This window comes from Carcharodon carcharias, chromosome 4 (assembly GCF_017639515.1).
Source record: "Carcharodon carcharias isolate sCarCar2 chromosome 4, sCarCar2.pri, whole genome shotgun sequence".
Classification (NCBI taxonomy): domain Eukaryota; kingdom Metazoa; phylum Chordata; class Chondrichthyes; order Lamniformes; family Lamnidae; genus Carcharodon; species Carcharodon carcharias.
This window is the reverse complement of record NC_054470.1, coordinates 168,832,441-168,856,755: the sequence shown is the minus strand read 5'-3', so window position 1 is coordinate 168,856,755 and position 24,315 is coordinate 168,832,441. Positions and strand designations below refer to the sequence as shown.

Sequence of the window (24,315 nt, the reverse complement as noted above, 5' to 3'; positions counted from 1 at the left end):
ATGTCAGGTGATCGCTTTCAACACGCTGTGGGGTCAGGACCCGCATGTGACTCCAACATCAGAATCCTGTCCCAAAGGAGAAAACAATGTCCCTTAAGGCAGCGGCCCAGGTTGATGTTAGATCCAGAGTCTATTATTGAATTCTAGGTTGTAACTTAATTTTTTTTTGAGTTTTCTGCTATTTCCTGGAGCTGTGATTTTAAAGCTGTCTATCAGCTTTGAAGTCTTGTTTTTTTTTGGAAAAACATCATCATGAAGAGAAACACATTCTTATTCTCATTAACAATGTGAATGGATTGACATGAAGAATCATAACACACACTCAGCAGCAAGTGGCCACATAAATAATGGAGGGTGGAAATCACTTAGTTTGAAGGAAGGAAGGAAATAAAAAGAGAGAACAGCCAGCAAAGGATGTGGCACACAGCCAGTAAAGCAATTACTTGCTTACTTGTTCGAATGACTTGAGTCCAGCTTCCTTTCCGATTTGTATCAAATTTGCTAAAATACCATCCTTTAAAACCTTTAGGAAAAATAAAAATGCAAATAATTCTCCATTGGAAATGTGAATGAAATTGTTAAGACATTATGAATTTTGAACCAAGTATCTAATAACTAGATTACGTGACAAAGTATTTTAACCAATACAACAAAATAATTTGAGTCATTTTTATACAATAGAACCAATGTTTCCTATAATTTGTTTTTTTAGTACGCACGAGCTATTTCTTTAAGTGTGTGGCCCTTTAATTTTTTTTTGCGTGTCTATGCATATGCAGTAATTTAAAGGAGTCAGCTTGAGCATGACCTGCAATGGGACATGCAGGTTGCTGCACAATGACGCAGCTTGGAGGGAACGTTAAGCTGAACACTTCCAAAACCAATCCTCAGCTTGGCTCATTAACTGTACATGTGCCTCCGAGTCAGACAGTTCGAGCTGCACATGATCAGATAATCCAGGCAGATATTTGATACTGATCCAGTGCTGCACTTTCAGAGGTGCCACCTTTCAGACTACATAAAATTGAGGGCCCGTCCACATGTTTAGGTGGACATAAAAGATTCCAGAACACTATTTGGCATGTAATAGAGGATTTCTACTATTAGTATGACTTCATTTATGCCTCAGCCTTCAGCAGATTAACTGATTGTCCTGTTGTTTGGGGGAATCTTGCTATGTGGAAATTGGCTGTTGCACTTGTCTACATCACAGTAACCACATTCTCACAGTTATTCGGTGGCTTTGTGGGACACCCCGAGGATACAAGTTATATTTTTTCCTCTTGTTTTGAGTAGTAGAAAGAATACGATAAATATTTGCAACATAGACTGCATACTTCTCTCTGCTTTTTGCAACTACTTCATGGCAATGAAAATAAAGTCACCTGCATGTAAATATTTGCTCTTCAATACTATTTAACACAATCTGTATTTTTTTTATTAACACACAATACTTGCCTTGTTTTTGCATAATTCCTCAAATGACCCAACAACATTTCTCCTTTGTGCCCAGGCAGGTAACACTTCAGGATCAGGTATTACAATTCCCACCAGAAAGGCCTGTAGTACAAAAAATAAGTATGGCTTTCAACAGGAGTTAAGACTTAGACTAATTATTGTACCACATAGCACAATAGACCATTAGAAGGTCTTTGTCCTTGCTTGACGATAGAGGTGTACAGGTTTAATTCATAAAGGATTTCTAAAATAGCATCCTTTAAAATTTACAGGGATAAAAAAAGTGAACAAAAATGTTAAGTGTAGGAAAATCTCACATTTAAAAAGACATTGTTTAACAAGTTTGTGCAGACAACTATGTCCAAAATGTAAAAAGATGAAATGTTAATTTCCTGCCCGCCAGTGACCTCCTTTAACTTCAAACAATGCAGAAGAATTCTTTTTTCATCTGCGATGACACATCCTGTGGCATTTCCCTGAATCCAAAGGTATCTAAATAAGGTAGTATTTAGAGAAATACGGAACTGTTTTCCAAATTTTGATCAATTTTGATGGATAACAGAGTCTCAAAGTTCCTTTCATCAGTTATTGGACAGTCACAAAAACAAATGCATACTTTGTGCAAAGTTTGTACTCCATGAATAACTGTGAAATATGACAAATTGCAATTGAAATATTGTTCCTGTGCCTTACATGCAAACTAATTATTGCTTCTCCTGACATTGGTATTCTTGTGATTGTCCTAATGAGTGCAAGATGAAAAGCTTCAACAAAATGTCTTTTATCAGCAATACTCAAGTTCTGTACTACCAAATGACTATGAAGTAATTATTGTGGGTTCTAAATGTACAACATCCATCTTTTTATAGCATCAGCTCTTTCACCTGCCCCAAGGCAAAATGATGCAAGGCAGACCTGTAGCTCTTGTTGCTTTCCGAGCTCCAGGTGCAACCTGACTTGACAAATACCCCATATATGTGTTGGACAAGTTTGTAGAAGAGGTCGTCCCACATTGGGAGAATGTACATAATCACTGCAAAAGCATGAAAGTGGAAGGGGGCCTTTGTCCTGGTGGAAGCAGGCAGATTATGTATGGAGTTCAACCCAACGGGAGGCCAAAGCTACTCAGCTTTCAGAGGCCCCTGGAACCTTTGTTCAGAAGGCTGCAGCAGCGATAAAATGTGTACATGAGTGTACCAACCTCTACCACTATCCACTTCTGTCGAGTCAATGTCCAATGAAACTCCTCACATAACTGCCTGCATTGTCTGGTTGGCCAACTGGCCTGTTTCTGTGGTGTATATTCTATGTAATTCTATACACAAACATGCAAGCTACCTGACCATAAAGCATCTCAGCCTGGTCACTAAGCAGTGCCACCCTAATTTATAAAACTGTGCTCCAGGCAGGCTGAGAGACCCTCTCTACCTGCTTGGTTCCAGCTGCAGTCATAGATCACCCTATGCATCTATTATTGAAAAAATTGGAGATAGAAAGCCTCCATTTTGGGGCGTCCTCTTTCCTGTATGGACATCCTGCTGCTCCTTCTAAGCTGGAGAGCCTCCTATTGGACGACAAGTCTGCCCCCTGGCCACTAATTGGCCAATTCTGGAAAAATTAGAAATGAGGGATGTTTTTTTATTTGTTCATGGGATGTGGGCTTCGCTAGCTAGGTCAGCATTTATTGCCCATCACTAATTGTCCTTGAGAAGGTGGTGGTGAGCTGCCTTCTTGAACCGCTGCAGTCCACGTGGTGTAGGTACACCCACAGTGCTGTTAGGGAAGGAGTTCCAGGATTTTGACCCAGTGACAGTGAAGGAACGGTGATATATTTCCAAGTCAGGATGGTGAGTGACTTGGAGGGGAACTCCCACACAATGTGGGCTTCTGACCCTCATTTCCTCCTGATGATGAGGTTCATAAGCCTGTGGGAAAATCCTGCTCAAGAAGATTAAATTCAGCTTGGGCAGTAGCAGAAAATGAGTGGCAGTGATTTAGCAGCCTGTACAATGTTACTGCTCAAAGTAAAATTCACCCCGTGGGGAGGCACAATTGACTTATGCCGCTGCTCAATGGTAATCCAGAATTCAAAATGACCCTTATTGTTCAGCCTAGAGATTAGAATTACCTGCAGACTGTCGCCATGAACAAACACCTGGGCCACGGGCTCAGACCGCATATAGATGTTCTCAATTTTCTCTGGTGCAATGTACTCGCCCTGTGCCAGTTTGAATATGTGCTTCTTTCGGTCAATTATCTTCAAAGTGCCATTCTGTCGAGGAAAACCAATTCCGCCTTTTAGTCATAAGCTGTTCCACATTTCTTACATAAATTAACTGTCGCTATTAAAAGGTTCCACGGCTCTGAGGCTGTATGTCGAAAGGGTCCCTCTTTCCTTCCCTTTGGTCATTAGAGGGGTAGATTGCTGAATGAAAGGGGGCACGGAGAAAAGAGAGTTAGCAGTGGATTGGAGTGGCAGCAGTATGGCACGGCTGTTGGGCCTTCAAGACCAGCAGGAGGTCAGCGGGTGACGATATCATGCAGCAAGTGTCTGTCTAGACTATAAATACACCATTACTGCAGACCATACAAGTTTGCCAACATAAGTTAGAATCCATAGCCTTTTTTTTGTTAGATTTAGTCATTAAGAACTCTGTGGGAACCAACCATTTATCATTTTTTCCCCTTACACTTCTTTCCACACTTGCAAGCCTGTGAATCATGATCAACATCACAAGAGACCAGTTCCAAAGCCACAGTTTAATATCCTTGAGCCACCTACAATTGTTCTGCACTGAGGAGGGAGATATGGGGGCGGTGGTGTGGTGAGTGCGGGTGGAGTCAGGGGAACAGGCCAGTGTTTTGCACAAGCTCATGCTCACTTCCTGAGACTTCTGCTCCCTCCTTCTGGCTATAGCTTAGGCAGCAAATGGGGTTTTTAGGAACATGTTTGTATTATGCAAGATGCCACTCACTTTTATACTATTTAATATTTGGAACATTAAGTAGCTGATGATCTGCAACATTACACTATCAAATTAGAGAGGTCTTTGTCTAGTTCAGGAGTTGTAAAGTCTGACATTTGGAAGATATCTGTGGGCATTTGCCAGATTGGGTAACAATGTAGGTTTGTAGTGTCCTGAATACAGGATACATGGGTCTGAATACAGCCTATATCAACAGGATAAGAGGTTACTAGTTTTAAGGATTCTACATTAAATGAGTTTGCAGAATTTCAATTAAATTCTTAACGGCGATGGATGCACAAAACAAAACTACTCATTAATTTAGCACTGACTAGGAATCTTACTTAGAGAAGCCAAAGGGACAGCTAATGTGATATGCAGATAGAGATACTTTTCAGAAGTGGGAGCTGAGGCATATTGCTGGGGAAGAGTAGAGGAAACTTTGAGCCTGCATCTAATACCAGCTATTCTTAACACAAAGAGAGCTCTAAATGGGGAAGTATTCAATTCCTCAGTAGTTCCTCATTCTGCCTGAACTTCAAACTATCAAAAAAAATGGTATTTAAAACATTTCAATTGTTTTAGCTGCTTTTGAATTACTGCATCTGCAGCAATGACTATATACCATTCTATTTTGTTTATGTAATTAAGTTTGAAACATCCAGAGGCAAAGAAAAAGTACCTATAACATTTCTTTTCTTTCATCAGTTGAAATGCTATTTCTATGCACACTAGTATTGACACACGTAAAGATATTATGTAATGGGAAACTTTCCAAATTGGTACAGAGATTCAGTGTCACCACTCAGAGCAGTCACCTAAGTATCCCAATGTCCATTTCAGCTTCCACTCCTAATTGATATCCTGAACCCTCAATGAAAGTTCTAAGAATCACTGTGATTTTCCCATCCCTTGAGTAACCACTGGAGGCTGAGATACCAGAAGGAGAGTCCATGAAAGTTTGCAAACATACAATTGTTTAAAAATTGTGTACAGTACTGTATTAAAAAAGAAGCCCATGCCTCCAATAAAGAAAAAGAGGTGGATATTGGTAACAAAATTAGGGAGGAATAAAAATGAGGAATGGAAGGCGGCATTCTAATATAATGGGTATTTACAAAATTCAAGGTCATTTCTGGATCCTTTGGACTCATGGACTCATGCATGATCCTATAACGACATATGTATTACAAACCAATTGCGTTTATACCCTACAAGGAGATGATCAAAAGAGTTTCTTCCTTACCGGCAGCCACTTTCCAATATCCCCTGTGTGCAACCAGCCACTGTCATCCAGAGCTTCTGCTGTTTTCTCAGGGTCTTTTAGGTAACCTTGAAAAACATTTGTCCCTTTTACACAAATCTGCAAGATGAAACAGAAACAGAGTTTCCAACACAATGAGAAAAGCTTTGATAATAAAAGCTTTATACTTCCAAGTTATCGCCTTCATTCCTCCACAAAATATCCTAAACAGATTTTGTACAGCATGTGATATCTGAACATTTAATTTTCAATCAATTTATTTCTAATAGTTGTTTGGTAGTACAGAACTTGAGTGTTGCTGAAAAAAAAGAGACTTTTTTTGTCAAAGCTTTTCATCTTGTATTCATCAGGACAATTCACAAGAACCTACCAATGTCAGGTAAAACAACATATTTATTCTGTATGAGAAGAGAGTGCTGATTGTTTGGCAAGTGGACTCTGATTGGTAGCGGTATTGCCAAGGAGATTGCACCAGTTGATGGTGACTGACAGTTAACAGCCAACCGTTGTTTGAAATTTAAACCAAGTAGCTTGGCACGGATTGGTCAAGATATTGCCCTGAGAATGAACCAGCAAATGGCTATCACTTATTTTGCTTAGCTGAAACAGGCACAATGTGTATACACGTTCTTTCTGTCTGCAAAGAACAGGGCCCTGCATACTAATATATGTAGCTTCCAGTACATGTAAATGCACCTTACTGCGAGCCTGACTGACAATCTTAAATTGGTCGTCAGCGTAATTCTTAAGCACATTGAGAATTATTTAGCAAATGTTGTCCAATCGCGGAATCACATTTAAAGTTGGACAATGTGTTTTGAGTTTTGCAAGCATGGGCTGGTATTTTCTTGTGAATTGTGCTGATGGATGCAAGACGAAAAGCTTTGACCAAAAATGTCTCTTTTTTTCAGCAATACTTAAGTTATTTCCATTTAAAATTAAAACTTCCAATATTAATGCTATATAATCTTAAATTCTATAAACTGGCTCCAAGATGAACACCTGCAGATTCTAACTTTATTCACAACAATGTGTTGGGGTTATAGTATCTCCCTAGACAGTCTCTAGGGATCGAGGATGACATGCTTCCACTCTGGTTCAATGTGTTCTGAGATAGCTGTACTGCAGACTCTGCTACACGTGGGACAGGCGGTGCTTGAAGGGTTGTTGGGAAGTTTGTGCGTGTCCTCTACATGTTTCTGATGAAGTCTGTTGATGTGTTTGGTACCTTCTCAAATGGGCCGTCTCCATTTTGGTCGGTCACAAGCTAGAGTCTCCCATGAGCTGATGGGTATGTTTGACCTCTTCAGGGATACTTTGAGGACATCCCTAAAGTGTTCCCGCTGTCCTTCAGGAAGTCTCCTGCCGCGACCAAATTACGAGTAGAGCAGTTTTTTTTTAAAGGAGTCTGGTGTCAAGCATATGAACGATATGTCCTGCTCAGCAGAGCTGGTTATGAATGGTTAGTGCCTCGATGCTGGACATGTTGGCTTGGGAGAAGATGCTGCTATTGGACTGCATTTTTTGCCACCAGATTTAAATGATCTGGTGAAGGCACCGCTGGTGATATTTCTCCAGTGCTTTGAGGTACCCACTGTAAGTTCTCCAAGTCTCTGAAGCATGTAGGAGCTTGGGGATCACTGCTGCCCAGTAAGCCATGACCTTAGTTTCGTATTTGAGCTCCTGGTCCTCAAATACTCTTTCCCTCGGTTGGCTGAAGGCTGAGCTGGCATGTTGGGGGCAATGATGAATTTCATCATCTATGTCTGCCTTCGTTGAGAGTAGACTCCTAAGAAATGGGAAACGGTCCATATGTTTCAGGATCTCGCTGTTGATTTTAATGGTTATTGGTGGTGGTGGTGGTGTGCGGCGGTGTTGTTGGGGGGGGGGCCGTGTTTTGCTGTGGGAGTTGGTTGGAAGAGGATCTTAATTTTCTGAGTCATGGGAACCTGTTCAACCTATACCAACTTCTTTCTAAAAGCAAAACTACTCCAACCTCAGTCATAGAACTTCAGCATACAGAATACCATTATGCAGTGGCTTAGTGATCTTGTCACTGGATTGGTATCCAGAGACCCAGGAAAATGCTCTGGGGACCCAGGTTCAAATCCCACCATGGCAGAAATTTGAATTCAATAAAAAACATCTGGAATTAAAAGTCTGATGATGACCATGAAACCATTGTCATAAAAACCCATCTGGTTCACTAATATCCTTTAGGAAAGGAGATCTGCCATCCTTTGCCTGGTTTGGCCTACATATGACTCCAGACCCACTGCAATGTTGTTGACTCTTAAAATGCCCTCTGAACAAGGGTTGAGGCAGAATTTTCCCCCCCACCCATTGGGGAGAGAAGTTCAGGAGCAGGCGCATGGAGGCGTGCCCCCGTTTGGGGGTGCGCCGCCATTTTACGTGGGCGGGCCAGTTAAGGCCCGCCCAGTGTGATGCCCGCAAGGAAGTGCTATGCGGTCCCTGTGCGGGCAGGGGGTGGGGGGTGAGGTTCCCTGAGTGAAAGAGCACACTCATCTCCCTGAGGCTAAGTGCTGAGAGGCTAAGGAGATCGGCTCCATAATAAAAAATCTTAAAAATAGAAAAAAAAATTTCCCTGACATGTTCCCTCATGTGACACTGTCACATGAGTTGGGACATGTCCATCACTTTTAAATGCATTTTTATTAAATTTTTAAAAACCGACATGGAACCTCATCCCGCCCATGGATGGGGTTTCATGCTCTTTCCAATGCCCGCCAGGGCTCCTGGCCTGCCCACCAACTTTAAGGTTGGATGGGCAGGTCCACTATTCACGTTAATTACTTACTTATTGAGGCCGTTGACAGGTCGACAGGCACACAGCTGATTCAGCTGAGCCCCCGCCGACCTGAAAATTGAAATGAGGTAGGGTGACATTGGGAGTTCCGCCCGACATCATCCTGCGTCAATTTACGGGTCGGCAAGCGGGCCCCGTCCCTCCGCTCTGCTCGTCGACTGGGAAATCCTGGCCTTGGTTACAGTATATTCAAATCGGCAAATGCCAAATAAAAAGATTTTTATCCAATTTGACATTTTTGGATGATATGGAGCCTACAAGACAACCCCCCACTTTTCCATCAGAAAGCCTGAAGAAAGTAAATCTATAATGCACATACAAGTCTCTCTTTCAGTCATTTCAGATCCTCATAAAGGATAGAAATTAGATATTTCATTGTGGCTTCTCGCCAACCTATTCAACCCCAGGCTCCAGAGAAAAGAGTCCATTCTCCTTTCTGGAATTTTCTAGCAAGGTAACTGGCCACGCCTCCTAGCAATGCAGGACAGGAAACGAACAGTGCAGATCATAGATCTATACCAAGTAGGTTCTACCAAGGTACATAGATCTGCATGGAATTGGTGATGACATACTGATTCATATGAAGGAGGCCTAACAGTATTTGTCTCACTACCGCAATGGTTTAAACCCATCCTTCATACAGGGCCAGCTGCCTAAGTGCCTGGAATAAATGGTTAAGGAAATTACTAGGGCAAATCAAACTGCAACAGATGCATGGCTCCCTGGACTGGAACATGAGAGTCAGGACACAAAGAGACACCCAGGCGTTCTGCCATCCAAGTTCAGTGACTCTCCTGGCACAGAAACGAACAGATCTCAATCAGTACAGCACCTTATTGAGGTTTTGTGGACTGCGCAGGACTACACAAAAGTGGGTGGATAGAAATGTGGGTACTTGGGCAAGCATGAAGGACAACATCTTCAAGCTGTAGGTCTTGATATTGATTACCAGAGATCCAAAGCACACATTGTTGGAAACCAATAAATAGAAGCCTTCTTACAGCTCACTTGGTTCATAAACATGGGTATTTATTTGTAACAATTTAGTATGTCTCAAAAATGTGACAGACCCCGATGACAGATACCACCTTGGGATGTGTTACTATGTTAGATGCTATACACATGCAAATTGCTTTTGTTGATATAATTGAGTTCGGTAGATATCTCCAAGCAACCATCACATTAGTGCTCCAACAAGACTTGCTTTTCCTATTTGGAGACTTTAGCGCTGAAGTTGGAACCAACAGGTCAAACTTGTCTTAAGATCACTGGAGCAAATGTTCAAGAAAAACAAAACGATCACAATGCAGTTAATATCTGTGCTGCTCATGTCAAGTATGGGCATTTTCTTCCTCAGGAATGACATCCACAGGTACACATGGTATAGCAACTATGGAAGTGCTAAAATAGGGTACCGATCACATTCTTATAAACACTCGGGTATGTACTTGATAACAGCTGGGCCTTCAGAAGCGCTAAGGGTGGCAACTTGGACCATTATTTGCTTGGAGCTTATGTAGCTCTGAAATGGGAGAGAAATTCTGATCAATCCAGAGGCGTTGGCATCAAATATTTTGATGTCAAGAAACTCAAGCTGCCATTAGTAAAATAATATTTCAAACTCTTCATGCACTGGCAGAGATCACAGGTGATGCAAAGACAGATTGGGACACCTTGAGAGATCAGTTGGGCGGCAGTGCAGAAGACGTTCTCGGAGGTAGATGTTCTCGGCACTCCAAATGGACCATTGATGAGATGCTCAATCTGGCTGAGGGCTGCAGGAAATCAAAACTCATCTCGGTTCCACAGCTCATGGAGTTAAGGCAATAGAAAAAGATAGCCATCAAGATAAACAAGGCAAGTGCCTGACAAAACTTAAAATAACTGAAACAGCAGCATAGCACAACACTATCCATGGAAAAATACACAAGTAAAGAGGCTTGAAAAACTTGCTGAGCCTTCAAGTGGCCCCACAACGGTCATCAAGTGGCCACACAGTTGCTGCTGGAGACCAGCTGAGTGATTGTAATAACCAACTAGAGCAATGACAGGGGTACAGCTATGAACTGCTCATATTCACACTAGAATTCCAGCTCAGGAGCTCCTAGTTAGAGCTAAGGATGCGGGAACTGACACCTTAATACCTACCAAGCTTCCCATTAGTGATTAAAAGTGGCTTAGACAAACTGAAGAATGGATAAGCACCCAACATATGTGGTATCACAAGAACGCTTGAAAAATTGCTGATTAAAGACATTATCAATCACTTGCATCTGCTATTATAAGTATGGACTGGCAAAACTCTTCCACACACTGGTCGCACAAGATGTATTTTTATAAACATTGCTGCAAACATTCCTCACGGCCAAGGCCCTATCAAGGCTCAAGGCCAAGGTCCTAGGCCCACAGCAGCTTCCTCAATGACTTTCCCTCCATCAGAAGGTCAGAAGTTCATTGATGATTGCCATGTCCAGTACCATTTGCAACTCCTCAGCTACTGAAGCAGTTTTCATCCATATGCAACAAGACCTGGAAAATACTCAGGCTTGGGCTGATAAGTGGTGAATAACATTCACACCACACAAATGCCAGGAAATGACCATCTCCAACAAGACAGAATCGAACCATCTCCCCTTGACATTCAATGGCATTACCATTGCTGAATCCCCCACTAACATCACCCTGGGGGTTACCATTGACCAGAAACTGAACTGGACCAGCCATATAAATACTGTGGCTACAAGAGCAGGTCAGAGGCTGGGAATTCTGTGGCAAGTAATTCACCTCTCAACCTCTCAAAGCCTGTGCACTATCCACAAGGCACAAGTCAGGAACATGATGGAATACTCTCCACTTATCTAGATGACTACACCTCCAACAACACTCCATAAATTCGACACCATCCAGGACAAAGCAGCCCACTTGATCAGCACACCATCCACAAGCTTAACCATAAATACCCTCCACTACCAGCACACAGTGATAGCTTCGTGTAATATAGAATCACAGAATCACAAAATTGTTATAGTGTAGAAGGAGGCTATTCAGCCCATCATGTCTGCACTGGCTCTCTGAGCATTTTAACTTAGTACCAATTTTCTGTCTTTTCCCCGTAACCCTGCATATTGTTTTTATTTAGATAATCATCCAATGCCTTCTTGAATGCCTCAATTGAACCTTCCTCCACCACATTTCCAGGCAGTGCATTCCAAACCATAACTACTCGCCATGTGAAAAGGTTTTTTCTCACCTCACATTTGCTTCCTTTGCAAAATACTTTAAAACTGTGCGCTCTGGCTCGCAATCTGTTTACGAGCGGGAACAGTTTCTCCCTTTCTACTCTGTCCAAGCTCCTCGTTATTTTGAAAACTTCTATCAAGTCTCCTCTCAGCCTTCTCCTCTCCAAGGAAAACGGTCCCAACTTCTCTAATCGTTCCTCATAACTGAAGTGTCTCATCCCTGGAACCATTCTCGTAAATCTCTTCTGTGTTCTCTCCAATGCGTTCACATCCTTCCTATTGTGCGGTACCCAGAACTGTACACAATACTCCAGCTGAGGTCTAACAATGTCTTATATAAATTCATCAAAACCTCCTTGCTCTTGTACTCTATGCTCCTATTAATGAAGCCTAGAATACTGTATGCTTTAGAAACAGCTCCCTCTACGTGTCCTGCCATCTTTAATGACTTATGTACATATACATCCAGGTGTCTCTGCTCATTCACACTCTTTAGAATAGTATCCTTTATATTATACAATCTCTCCATGTTCTTTGTACCAACGTTTATCACCGCACACTTCTCCGCATCGAACTTCATCTGCCACCTATCTGCCCACTCCACCAATGTGTCAATGTCCTTTTGAAGTTCTACACTATCCGCCTCACAGTGTACAATTCTCCCAAGTTTTGTGTCATCCGCAAACTTTAAAATTATCTCTTGCACACCAAGATCTAGATCATTTATTTATATACAGCAGGGAGATAAATGTAAATTAGAGGTGGTGGCGTAGTGGTAAGGTCCCTGGACTACTAATTCAGAGGCCCAGGCTAATGCTCTGGGGACATATGTTCAAACCTCACTACAGCAGCTGGTGAATTTTAATTTCAATTAATAAGCTTGGAATTAAAAGCTAGTCTTAGTAATGGTGACCATGAAACAGCCGTCATAAAAACCCATCTAGTTCACTAATGTGCTTTATAGAAACAAATCTGCTGTACTTACATCTGACTCCAGGTCCACACCAATGTGGTTGACTTTTAAATGCTAAAAAGGCCTAGCAAGCCACTCAGTTGTATCAAACCACTACAGAGCCTAATAAAAGGAATGAAACTGGACAGACAACATGGCATCAATCTAGGCAGTGGAAATGACAACAGCACACTCAGCCCTGTTGACCCTGCAAAGTCCTCCTTACTAACATCCAGGGACTTGTGCCAAAATTGAGAGAGCTATCCCACAGACAAGTCAAGCAACAGCTTGATGTAGTCATACTCATGGAATCATACATTACAGATAATGGCCCAGACACCACCAATCCTGGGTATGTCCTGTTCCAACAGCAGGACAGATCCACCAGAGGTGGTAATACAGTGGTATACAGTCAGTAAGGTATAGACCTGGGGGTCCTCAACATCAACACTGGACCCACTAAGTCTCATGGCATCAGGTCAAACATAGGCACAAAGAAAACTCCTGCTGGTTACTGCCTACAACCACCCCTCAGCTGATGAAGCAGTACTCTTTCATGTTGAACCCCACTTGGAAGAAGCATAGAAAGTGGTAAGGGCACAGAATGTATTCTGGGTAGGGGACTTCCAAATCCATCACCAAGAGTGGCTCGGTAGTACCACTACTGACCAAGCTGGCAGAGTCCTAAAGGACATAGCTGCTAGACTGTGTATGCGACAAGTGGTGAGGGAACTAAGAGGGAAAAACATACTTGACCTTGTTCTCACCATTCTACCTGTCATAGATGCACCTGTCCATTATGGTATTGATAGAAGTGACCACCACACAGTCCTTGTGGGGACGAATTCCTGTCTTCACATTGAGGTTACCCTCCATTGTGTTGTGTGGCACTACCACCATGTTAAATGGGATAGATTTTAAACATATCTAGTAATTTAGAACTGGGCATCCATGAGGCGCTGTGGGCCATCAGCAGCAGCAGCAGAATTGTACTTAACCAGAATCTGTAACATTAAGGCCCAGGATTTCCCCCCACTCTACCATTACCATCAAGCCAGGGGATCAAGCCTGGTTCAATGAAGAGTGCAGGAGGGCATGCCAGGAGCTGCACCAGGCATACCTAAAAATGAGGTGTCAACTTGGTGAAGCTACAACATAGTGCTACTTGCAAGCTAAACAGCAGAAGCAGCAAGTGATAGACAGAGCTAAGTGATCTCACAGCCAACGGATCAGATCTACGCTCTGCAGTCCTACCACATCCAGTTGTGAATGGTGGTGGACAATTAAATAACTGGAGGCAGCGGCTTCATAAATATCCATCTCCTCAACGATGGGGGAGCACAAAACACCAGTGCAAAAGCTAAGGCTGAAGCATTTACAACCATCTTCAGCCAGAATTGCCGAGTGGATGATCCGTCTCGGCTTCCTTCCAAGGGCCCCAGTATCACAGATACCAGTCTTCAGCCAATTCGATTCACTTCAAATGGTATCAAGAAATGGCTGAAGGCACTGGATACTGCAAAGGCTGTGGGCCCTAACAACATTCTGCCAATAGTACTGAAGATTTCTGCTCCAGAATTAGCCATGTCCCTAGCCAAGCTGTTCCAGTACAGCTACAACAATGGCAACAACCCAACAATATCGAAATTTGCCCTGATAGGTGCTGTATACATTAAGCAGGACAAATCTAACCTGGCCAATTACCACCCCATCAGTCTAATCTCTATCATCAGCAAAATAATAGAAGCTGTCATTGACAGTGCTATCAAGAGGCACTTCCTCAGAAATAACCTGCTCACTGCTGCTCATTTTGGGTTGTTAATCACAATAAGAGGTTGTGGTGGAAAAATTAATCCAGGCTGGTCTTTTGGTTTAAGCTGGTTTATTTTCAAGACAACTCCTCAGTGCTATTGACTTCCAAGTAGCTTCCACACAAACTGTTCCAGCTGTATCTTTTTATTTTATTTAGATGGGATAATCAATGCCCATCGCCTGTTTAACAAGCAATTGGTTTTAACAAGGTCATTGACATATTAACATGGGTTCCGCAAGGGCCACTCAGTTCCTGACCTCATTACAGTCTTGGTCCAAACGTGGGCAAAAGAGCTGAACTTCAGAGGTGAGGAGAAGTGATTGCACTTGACATCAAGGCCGCATTTGATCGAGTGTGGCCTCAAGGAGCCCTACCAAAACTGGAGTCAATGGGAATCGGGGGAAAACTCTCCGCTGGTTGGAGTCATATCTAGCACAAAAGAAGATGGTGGTGGTTATTGGAGGTCAATCATCTCAGTCCCAGGACAGCACTGCAGGAGTTCCTCAGGGCCATGTCCTAGGCCAACCATCTTCAGCTGCTTCTTCAACGACCTTCCCTCCATCATAAGGTCAGAAGTTAGAATGTTCACTGTTGCTTGCACAATGTTCAGCACCATTCACGACTCTTCAGATACTGAAGAAGTCCATGTCCATGTGCAGCAAAACCTGGACAACATTCAGGCTTGGGCTGATAAATGGTTAGTAACATTCGCATCATGTAATTGCCAGGCAATGACCAACTCCAACAAGAGAGAATTTAACCATCACCCCTTTATGTTCAATGGCATTACCATCACTGAGCACCACTATCAACATCCTGGGGGGTTACCATTGACTAGAAACTGAACTGGATCAGCTACATGAATACTCCAGCTACAAGAGGTCAGAGGCTGGGAATTCTGAGGCAAGTAACTCATGTCCTGACTCCTCAAAGCCTGTCCACCATTTACAAGTCAGTGGTGTGATGGAATACTTCCCACTGGCCTAGATTAGTGCATCTCCAATAAGATTCAAGATGCTGGATACCAACTTGGACTTGATTTGCACCCCATCCACCAACTTCAACATTCACTCCCTCCACCACTGATGCACAATGGCAGCAGTGTGTACCATCTACAAGATGCACTGCAGCAATTCACCATGGCTCCTTTGAAAGCACCTTTCAAATCCATGGCCTCTACGACCTAGAAGAGCAAAGGCAGCAGGTGCATGGAACACCACCAGATGCAAGTTCCCCTCCAAGCCACTCAACATCCTGACTTGGAAATATATTGCCAATCCTTTACTGTCACTAGGTCAAAATCCTGAAACTCCCTGCCTAACAGCACTGTGGGTGTACCTACATGGACTGCAGCCATTCAAGAAGGCAGCTTACCACCGTCTTCTCAAGGGCAATTAAGGAGGGACAACAAAATGTGGGCTTTGTCAGCGATGATCACATCCAATAAACAAATAAGGTAACGGATCTAAAACAGACTAAAGAATCCACAGCGGCACCACCCTACAGTCAACAGTTATTTATGTATTTGCTTGGGTGACACTTGCTCACATTAAGAACTCTGTAATAGACAAACACCACAAACAATAGCCTGGCTTCACGGAGAATAGGTCAACCGTCGAACAGATATTTACACCACGGCAGGTGTCAGCTAAATTATGCAAAAAACATGTTTGCCACAGCAATTTGAAAAAAGGCTTTTGATTCAGTGAATAAGTATTGGATAAGTATCGGTCAGACAACATTTAAGGGACAGTGATCATTGTACCATAAGGTTTAGGTTGGCTATGGAAAAGGACAAAGAACAATTCAGAGTAAGAATAATTAACTGGGGGAAAGCCAACTTCAGTGGGGGTAAGATTGGATCTGAGCCAGATAAATTGGAACCAAAGGTTGGCAGGAGCAGAGGGACCTGTGTATATGTGCATAAATCCTGGAAGACGGCAGGACAGGTTGAGAGATTGGTTAATAAAGCATTCAGTAACCTGGGCTTTGTTAATAGGAACAGCAAGGAGATGACTTAAACACTGCTTTGACCTCAACTAGAGTATTGCATTCAGTTTTGGGTGCCAAACTTTAAGAAAGATGTGAGGCATGAGAGACAGTGCAGAAAAGATTCACGAGAATGGCCCACTGATGAGGAACTTCAGTTACACAGATAGGTTGGGACTGTTTTCCCGGTGAAGAGATTTGATAGAGGTATTCAAAATCATGAGGGATCTGGACAGAGTCAATAGGGAAAAACTGTTTCTATTGGTGGAAGGATTGAGAATGAGGGGGCACAGATTGAAGGTACAGTAAAATTTCCATTAACTGGCACTCTACCAACCAGAATACTGTATTAACTGAAATTCTGGGGTTGGATCTGTTTTTTGATTGGCCTTATCAATCTCACCAGTAATAGTTATGGGCAGCCTGTACTCGCTTTGTTCTCAGCCTCCCACTGCTCTGCTGCACCATCGCCCCTTGGCACCACACACTCAATTCACATGTTCCCGCGCCTCTTGATACCTTAACACCTGCAATATTATCCTGGAACTCTCTCATTAGATGAAAACATAGAACTCACCTTACATCTCAGTTAACTGGTATATTTGATTAACTGGCACCTCCCATTCCGGGAGCATGCCAGATAATGGAGATTTTCCTGTAATTGGCAAAAGAATCAATGGAGGCACAAGGAGAAACTTTCTCATGCAGTGAGTGGTTAGGATTTGGAATGCACAGCCTGTGCGTGTGGTGGAGGCAGGTTCAATTGAGGCATTCAAAAGGAATTAGATTATTATCTGAAAAGGAAAAATTTACAGGGTTACGGGGAGAAGGCGGGGGGACGGCACTAGGTGCATCCCTCATTCGGAGAGCCAGTATAGACACAATGGGATGAATGGCCTCCTTTCTGTACTGTGAAAATTCTGTGATTCTCGGACAAATAGTTAGTAGAAGAACTAGGTTTTGCGGAGGGCCTTTAAAGGAGGTGGTGGTAGTGGAGGGATTTAGGGAAGAAAGGAGCCCAGATAACTGCAGGTAGCGTGTACAAATACACTAGCATAATATTCCGATCTAAAGTTTCACCTTTATAACATGCTGTTATTTATACATAAGAACATAGAACATTTTGTACTTACCTCACCCTCCCCTTCTCTTGCAAAATAGTTCATTTCGTCTACGTCAACAAGCTTAATCAGATTACAAGGCATTGGTGCTCCAACATGGCCTGTGGATGAAACAGGGGGAAACAGGAATGAAGGAGCTAACCCGTATGTATTAGAATGCTGCCCATAATGGAGAATCTGTTTTAATGGTGAAAATTGTTCAGTATTTTAAACTTAAATTACTCCATTCATCATGTTTATTTTAAAATCAATGAAGTATTATTTTTCATGGGGTGTCAACCCAACCAATACAGTATCAAGGAAAAATATATATTTTAGTATTCTGCACTGATTTAGTGTTGCAGGGCAAAATTATAGAACATAATTTTACTACCAGCTCGAGCAGTTTTCTCCTCCCTTGAAATATTTTCAACCAACATTACAATATTTGCAAAACAGTTCGGATGGTGGTTTATAACTGAATGTTATCAATACTCTCTATCACTAAACATGCTTGCAGCACAGATTATGTTTACATATCTTGCTGGTGACTGTACTGGGAATAGTTCAAGCTTAAGTTTGCGTGTTCTGGGTATACACTCACTAAAAACACATTAACTACAAAACTGCAGTGAATAAATTAACTTCAATGTAACAGCTTAAAATTGAAGGAAATCACAAATCAATGGAATTCATACGGGAACATAATTAACAGTACAATCTGTGGGGTCGGGGGGTTGGATATTGTATTGTTAACACTGGACACTATTGATACATATTTTAACTGCACACAAGTTATTCTGTAGTCTGATGCATTGAAGTACTGGAATAAGCTTTTGAGTATTTTCACTATATTCTGAACCAAATCTCTCGTGGTCAGAAAATCCAATATACTCAAGTCAGAAATATGACCATTAGCAAGCTTCATAATGTAGGAGTCTGTTTAAATAAAAAAGAACTGGCTAGAGAGGGTCTGCTGGAGAAATAAATGATTTCTAAAAGGGAAGCAAGGAAATTAAGTTAGGAGGATAATATTCAGCAGTTTGTTTTATATACTGAAGAGCAACTCATTATTATTAAAGCCTGTCCAATACATATATTGATAAACAAGGTGTCTTAGAAGAATCATTTTTGTACAATCCACCATCCAAACTACTTCATCTCCTGAAAGCTCTTGTACCAACACTAATAAGAGCATAGGAGCAGGAATAGGTCATTTGGCCCTTCGAGCCTGCTCCACCATTCAATAAGATCATGGCTGATCTGGCTGTGGTCTCAGCTCCACAACACCCAATTCACACGGTGGAATGTAATAGAGGCCCAGGCCTGTAAGTGGCTTGGTTTTCCCAGTGGCACATAGAAAGGCAGCAGTGGGAACACTCCACTTATCCATTCTCCGCCAGCTGTTAAAGGTAAAAATTACTTACTCCTTTTTGAGCTATTTTAATAAGTGTTATCAAAGGTACCAAAATAGAAGATAAATATGCAACTTCATAATTTCTACTAATTATAAGCTGTGGAAGACTCATTTATCCAGTTGAAGATGGGGAAGAGGGAAGGAAAGGGATAGTTTTGAACACCTAGAGAATTGAAAACTCAAACTACAAAGGAAATGCTGAGAGTAAAAAGACCAGGGTTTAACTTTAGAGATGTAGGTGTGATACTAATAATCTGATCCAGTGATGCGGCCTTAAAAAAATGGAATAAAAAATCTCTTTGGTTTAAACAACATTATCTTCATAGTCTTACTAGCATTGACATCTTATTCTGCCAACTATTCAAAAATAAAAATCAGAAGAATCCTCCTCCTTTCCTTTTTCTTCCCCATCCCTAAACTAAATTGTTGGTGTCTCTTCCATGCTATTTTGGGCTTGAACTGATAATTGCTGTAACATGTACTTTTCTTATTTTCTCTTTCTTCCCCTGCCTACACTTGACTGATTCACCAGTGTATTAATCTTATAGCAGATCAATAAAATATATACAGATTGGACACCTCAGATTTACAGTGTACTTCCTCTACAATATGTATATACACAACATCACTCACTGTCCCAACTAGCTGTTGCATTCGGGGCCATTCCATCATTGCCAACTTCAGGCTACTGGGCATGCAGGGTTCTTTTTATTTTTATTCATTCATGGGATGTGGGCTTCACTGGCTGGGCCAGCATTTATTGCCCATCCTTAGTTGCCCTTAAGAAAGTGGTGGTGAGCTGCGTTCCTGAACCGCTGCAGTCCATACGGTGTAGGTACACCCACAGTGCTGTTAGGAAGGGAGTTCCAGGATTTTGGCTCAACAACAGTGAAGGAATGGTGATATATTTCCAAGTCAGGATGGGGAGTAGCTTGGAGGGGAACTACCATGTGGCGGTGTTCCCATCTATCTGCAGCCCTTGTCCTTCTAGAGGGTAGTGGTCGTGTGTTTGGAAGGTGCTGTCGAAGGGTCCTTGGGGAATTCCTGCAGTGCAATCTTGTAGACGGTAACATTGCTGCTACTATGTGTCTGTCGGTGGTGGAGGGAATGAATGTTTGTGGATGTGGTGCCAATCAAGTGGGCTGCTTTGTCCTGGACGGTGTCAAGCTTCTTGAGTGTTGTGGGAGCTGCACTCATCCAGCCAAGTGGAGAGTATTCCATCGTACTCCTTACTTATACCTTGTAGATGGCAGACAGGCTTGGGGAGCCAGGTGGTGAGTTACTTGTCGCAGGATTCCTAGCCTATGACCTGCTCTTGTAGCCACACTATTCATATAGCTAGTCCAGTTCTGGTCAATTGCAACCCCAGGATGTTGATAGTGGGGGATTCAGTGATGGTAATGTCATTGAAAGTCAAGGGGTGATGATTAGATTCTCAATTGTTGGAGATGGTCATTGCCTGACACTTGTGTGGCGCAAATGTTACTTGCCACTTGTCAGCCCAAGCCTGGATATTGTCCAGGTTTTGCTGCATTTGGACATAGACTGCATCAGTATATGAGGAGTCATGAATGGTGATGCACAGTGTGTAATCATCAGCGAACATCCCCACTTCTGACCTTATGATGGAAGGAAGGTCATTGATGAAGCAGCTTAAGATGGAGGACATTAACCTGAGGAAATCCTGCAGTGACGTCCTGGAGCTGAGATGACTGACCTCCCAACAACCACAACCATCTTCCTTTTGCTAGGTATGACTCCAACCAGTGGAGAGCTTTCCCCCTGATTCCCATTGACTCCAGTTTTGCTAGGATTCTTTCATGCCAGACTCGGTCAAAGGTGGCCTTGATGTCAAGGGTAGTCACTCTTACCCACCTCAGGAGCTCAGCTCCATTGTCCATGTTTGAACAAAGGCTGTAATGAGGTCAGGAGCTGAGTGGCCTTGGAGGAACCCAAACTGGCCGTCAGTGAGCAGGTTATTGCTAAGCAAGTGCCGCTTGATAGTGTTGTTGACAACCCCTTCCATTACTTTACTGATGATCAAGAGTAGACTGATGGGGCGGTAACTGACTGGGTTGAATTTGTCTTGCTTTTTTGCACAGGATATACCTCCTGTGCAAATTTTCCACATAGCTGGGTAGATGCCAGTGTTGGAGTTGTACTGGAACAGCTTGGCTAGGGGTGCGACAAGTTTTGCAGCACAAGTCTTCGGTACTATTGCCAGAATATTGTCAGGGCCCATAGCCTTTGCAGTATCCAGTGCCTTCAGCCATTTCTTGATATCACGTGGAGTGAATTGAATTGGCTGAAGACTGGCATCTGTGATGCTGGGGACCTCTGGAGGAGGCCAAGATGGATCATCCACTCAGCACTTCTGGCTGAAGATTGTAGCAAATGCTTCAGCCTTATCTTTTGCACTGATGTGCTGGGCAGCTGCATCATTGAGGGAGGGGATATTTGTGGAACCTCCTCCTCCAGTGAATTGTTTAATTGTCCACCCCATTCACGACTGGATGTTCCAGGACTGCAGAGCTTAGATTTGATCCGTTGGTTATGGGATCGCTTAGGTCAGTCTATCACTTGCTGCTTATGCTGTTTGGCATGCAAGTAGTCCTGTGTTATAACTTCACCAGGTTGACAACTCATTTTTAGATGTGCCCAGTGCAGCTCCTGGCATGCACTCCTGCATTCTTCATTGAACCAAGGTTGATCCCCTGGCCAGATGGTAATGGTAGAGTGGGGGTTATGCTGGGGATCAGGTTACAGACTGTGTTTGAGTACAATTCAGCTGCTGCTGATGGCTCACAATGCCTCTTTAGTTGCTAGATCTGTTTGACATCTATTCTACTTAGCACAGTGGTAGTGCCACTCGATACGATGCAGGATATCCTCAATGTGAAGGCAGGATTTTGTCTCCACAACGACTGTGCTGTGGTCACTCCTACTGATACTGTCATGGACAGATGCATCTGCGGTAGGCAGGTTTGTGAGGATGAGGTCAAGTATGTTTTTGCCTCTTGTTGATTCCCTCACCACCTGCCACAGACCCAGTCTAGCAGCTATGTTTTTTAGGGCTCGGCCAGCTCAGTCAGTAGTGGTGCTACCAAGCCATTCTTGATGATGGGCATTGAAATTCCGCACATTCTGCGGAGTACATTCTGCACCCTTGACAACATAGTGTTCAACATGGAGGAGCACTGATTCATTAGCTGAGGGAGGGCAGTACATGGCCCTCAGGAGGTTTCCTTGCCCATGTTTGACCTGATGCCATGAGAATTTATGGGGTCCAGAGTCGATGTTAAGAACACCCAGGGCAACTCTCTCCTGACTGTATACCACTGTGTCGCCACCTCTGCCAATGGGACAGGACATACCCAGGGATGGCGATGGTGGTGTCTTACATTATCTGTAAGATATGATTTCATGAGGATGACTATGGCTGTTGCTTGATGGCTCTCTCAATTGTGGCACTGGTCCCCAGTTGTTAGTAAGGAGGACTTTGCAGGGTCGGAAGGGCTGAGTGTGACACAGTCATTTCCGGTGCCTAGATTGATGTCAGGTGGCCCGTCTGGTTTCATTTCTTTTTTGTGATTTTGTAGTAGTTTGATACAACTGAGTGGCTTGCTAGGCCATTTCAGAGTCAACCACATGTAGGCCAGGCCGATAAGGATGACAGATTTCCTTCCCTAAAGGGACATTAGTGAACCAGATGGGTTTTTACAACAATTGACAATGGTTTCATCATTAGACTTTCAAGTGAATTCAAATCCCACCATCTGCCGTGTTCCCAGAGTATTACCCTGGGTCTCTGGATTACTAGTCCAGTGACAATACCACTCTGACATTGCCTCCTCCTCAGTACAAGAGGAACCACAGGTTCAGACATTTGGTGTATGTGCTTGGCTGAGGAGCCAATGGTGCAAAGCTGTCATCTCTGGGATTATGACTGAATGGCTCTAAGTCAGAATCCCCCCTAAAGCTTGATCCAATTCTGATGAAGTGATTATTTCAGATCAGTGAAATGTGTATGAAATCTCATAGAATACTTGGCATAGAAGAATACTAGTTGTCTGTCAATGACTTCCAGGCAGCAATCTTATCTTTACTGCAGTCAATTTGCTCACAGCTATTTAATAATTGTTTTATGGAGACTAACAAATTAGTGCTTTTCACCTTTGTTACTATTTCTGTGTCGTGGCTTTGATATTGTATCCTATAGGCAAGGAATGTGGAGCTGAGACCACAACCAGATCATGCATCAGACTACAGATAACTAGTGTGCAGTTAAAATATGTACCAATAGTGCCCAGAGTTTACAATACAATATCCACCGTCAGCCCCTTCCCACCCCACAGATTGTACTGTGAATTCTGTTCCTGTATTAATTCCATTGATTTCTGATATCCTGTAATTTTAAGTTTTTACATTGAAATTAATTTATTCACTGCAGTTTTGTAGTTTATGTGCAGCAGGCCAATTCTAGGAGGGTGGACAATTGTCTAGCTCCCACGCATGAGTCAGCCAGGCAGACAATGGGTTCTCCAGAACCCATCAGAAATAATACATCAGATACTTCCCAATTAATTTTCTGATTTACTCACCAAAAATAACCATAGTGTGAGCAACACAGTACACTTTCTGCCCTGGAATCCTGACTTCCATACTGCCAGGAGTATCCATCTGCTTCAGGCAAGCATCTGGACTACCCTGATGAAGGATCCAAGCAAAATGGAGGCAGGCAGGCCATGGTAAGCACTGTTGCCTAGCAGACTGAATCAAATTTGCCCCTCAAGTTTCTTGAAAACAACCAAAGCATTGCATCTAGAGGTTTGTTAGGAAACAGAAAAGCATCACCTGCTGACCAATCTCCAGGAATGGTCATTGAACAGCCTGCTGTGCACTCAGTTTGTCCATATCCCTCATAAAACTGTAAAAGATTGCCAAAACAAAAGGTGCGTTATTTTTAAAGTGACATGCACTTAAGAGAAAATTCCACCTAAAAGAATCCCTCGGCATTTGGCAATTAAGGTAAAAAAAATTCTGAAGTTTGAGGTGATAACTGTTCCACTTCATGTATCTGAATAGTTGCAGCAACTGCCCCAGTTGGCTTTTTATCAACTGACCCACAAAGCATAGGGCTGGACTTTATAGGGCACCAGGGTCCCTGCCCACCCCAGTGAAAACGTTAGGGGCAAGCATGGAGCCATCTAATGCTTAGGTATTAATTGTTTTAAGGCAAAACGTCCGCCCCCAATCTGGGCAGGATGTCCCGCCTCTGAGCTGCCAGCCA

At 42.8% G+C, this 24,315-nt stretch overlaps 1 protein-coding gene across 7 annotated transcripts in view; it reads right to left on the bottom strand.

The window, feature by feature from the left end:
* The window catches only part of acsl1a (acyl-CoA synthetase long chain family member 1a), a 181,514-nt gene that overhangs the window by 9,647 nt on the left and 147,552 nt on the right, over positions 1-24,315 (bottom strand). For all 7 annotated transcript variants that reach the window (XM_041186508.1, XM_041186509.1, XM_041186507.1 and 4 more), the window contains 6 exons: positions 23,880-23,952; positions 17,642-17,730; positions 5,671-5,787; positions 3,587-3,730; positions 1,459-1,560; positions 452-523 (listed from right to left, as the gene is read on the bottom strand). In XM_041186508.1, the coding sequence (XP_041042442.1) occupies positions 452-523; positions 1,459-1,560; positions 3,587-3,730; positions 5,671-5,787; positions 17,642-17,730; positions 23,880-23,952 (597 nt within the window). The remainder of the gene's footprint in view (positions 1-451; positions 524-1,458; positions 1,561-3,586; positions 3,731-5,670; positions 5,788-17,641; positions 17,731-23,879; positions 23,953-24,315) is intronic.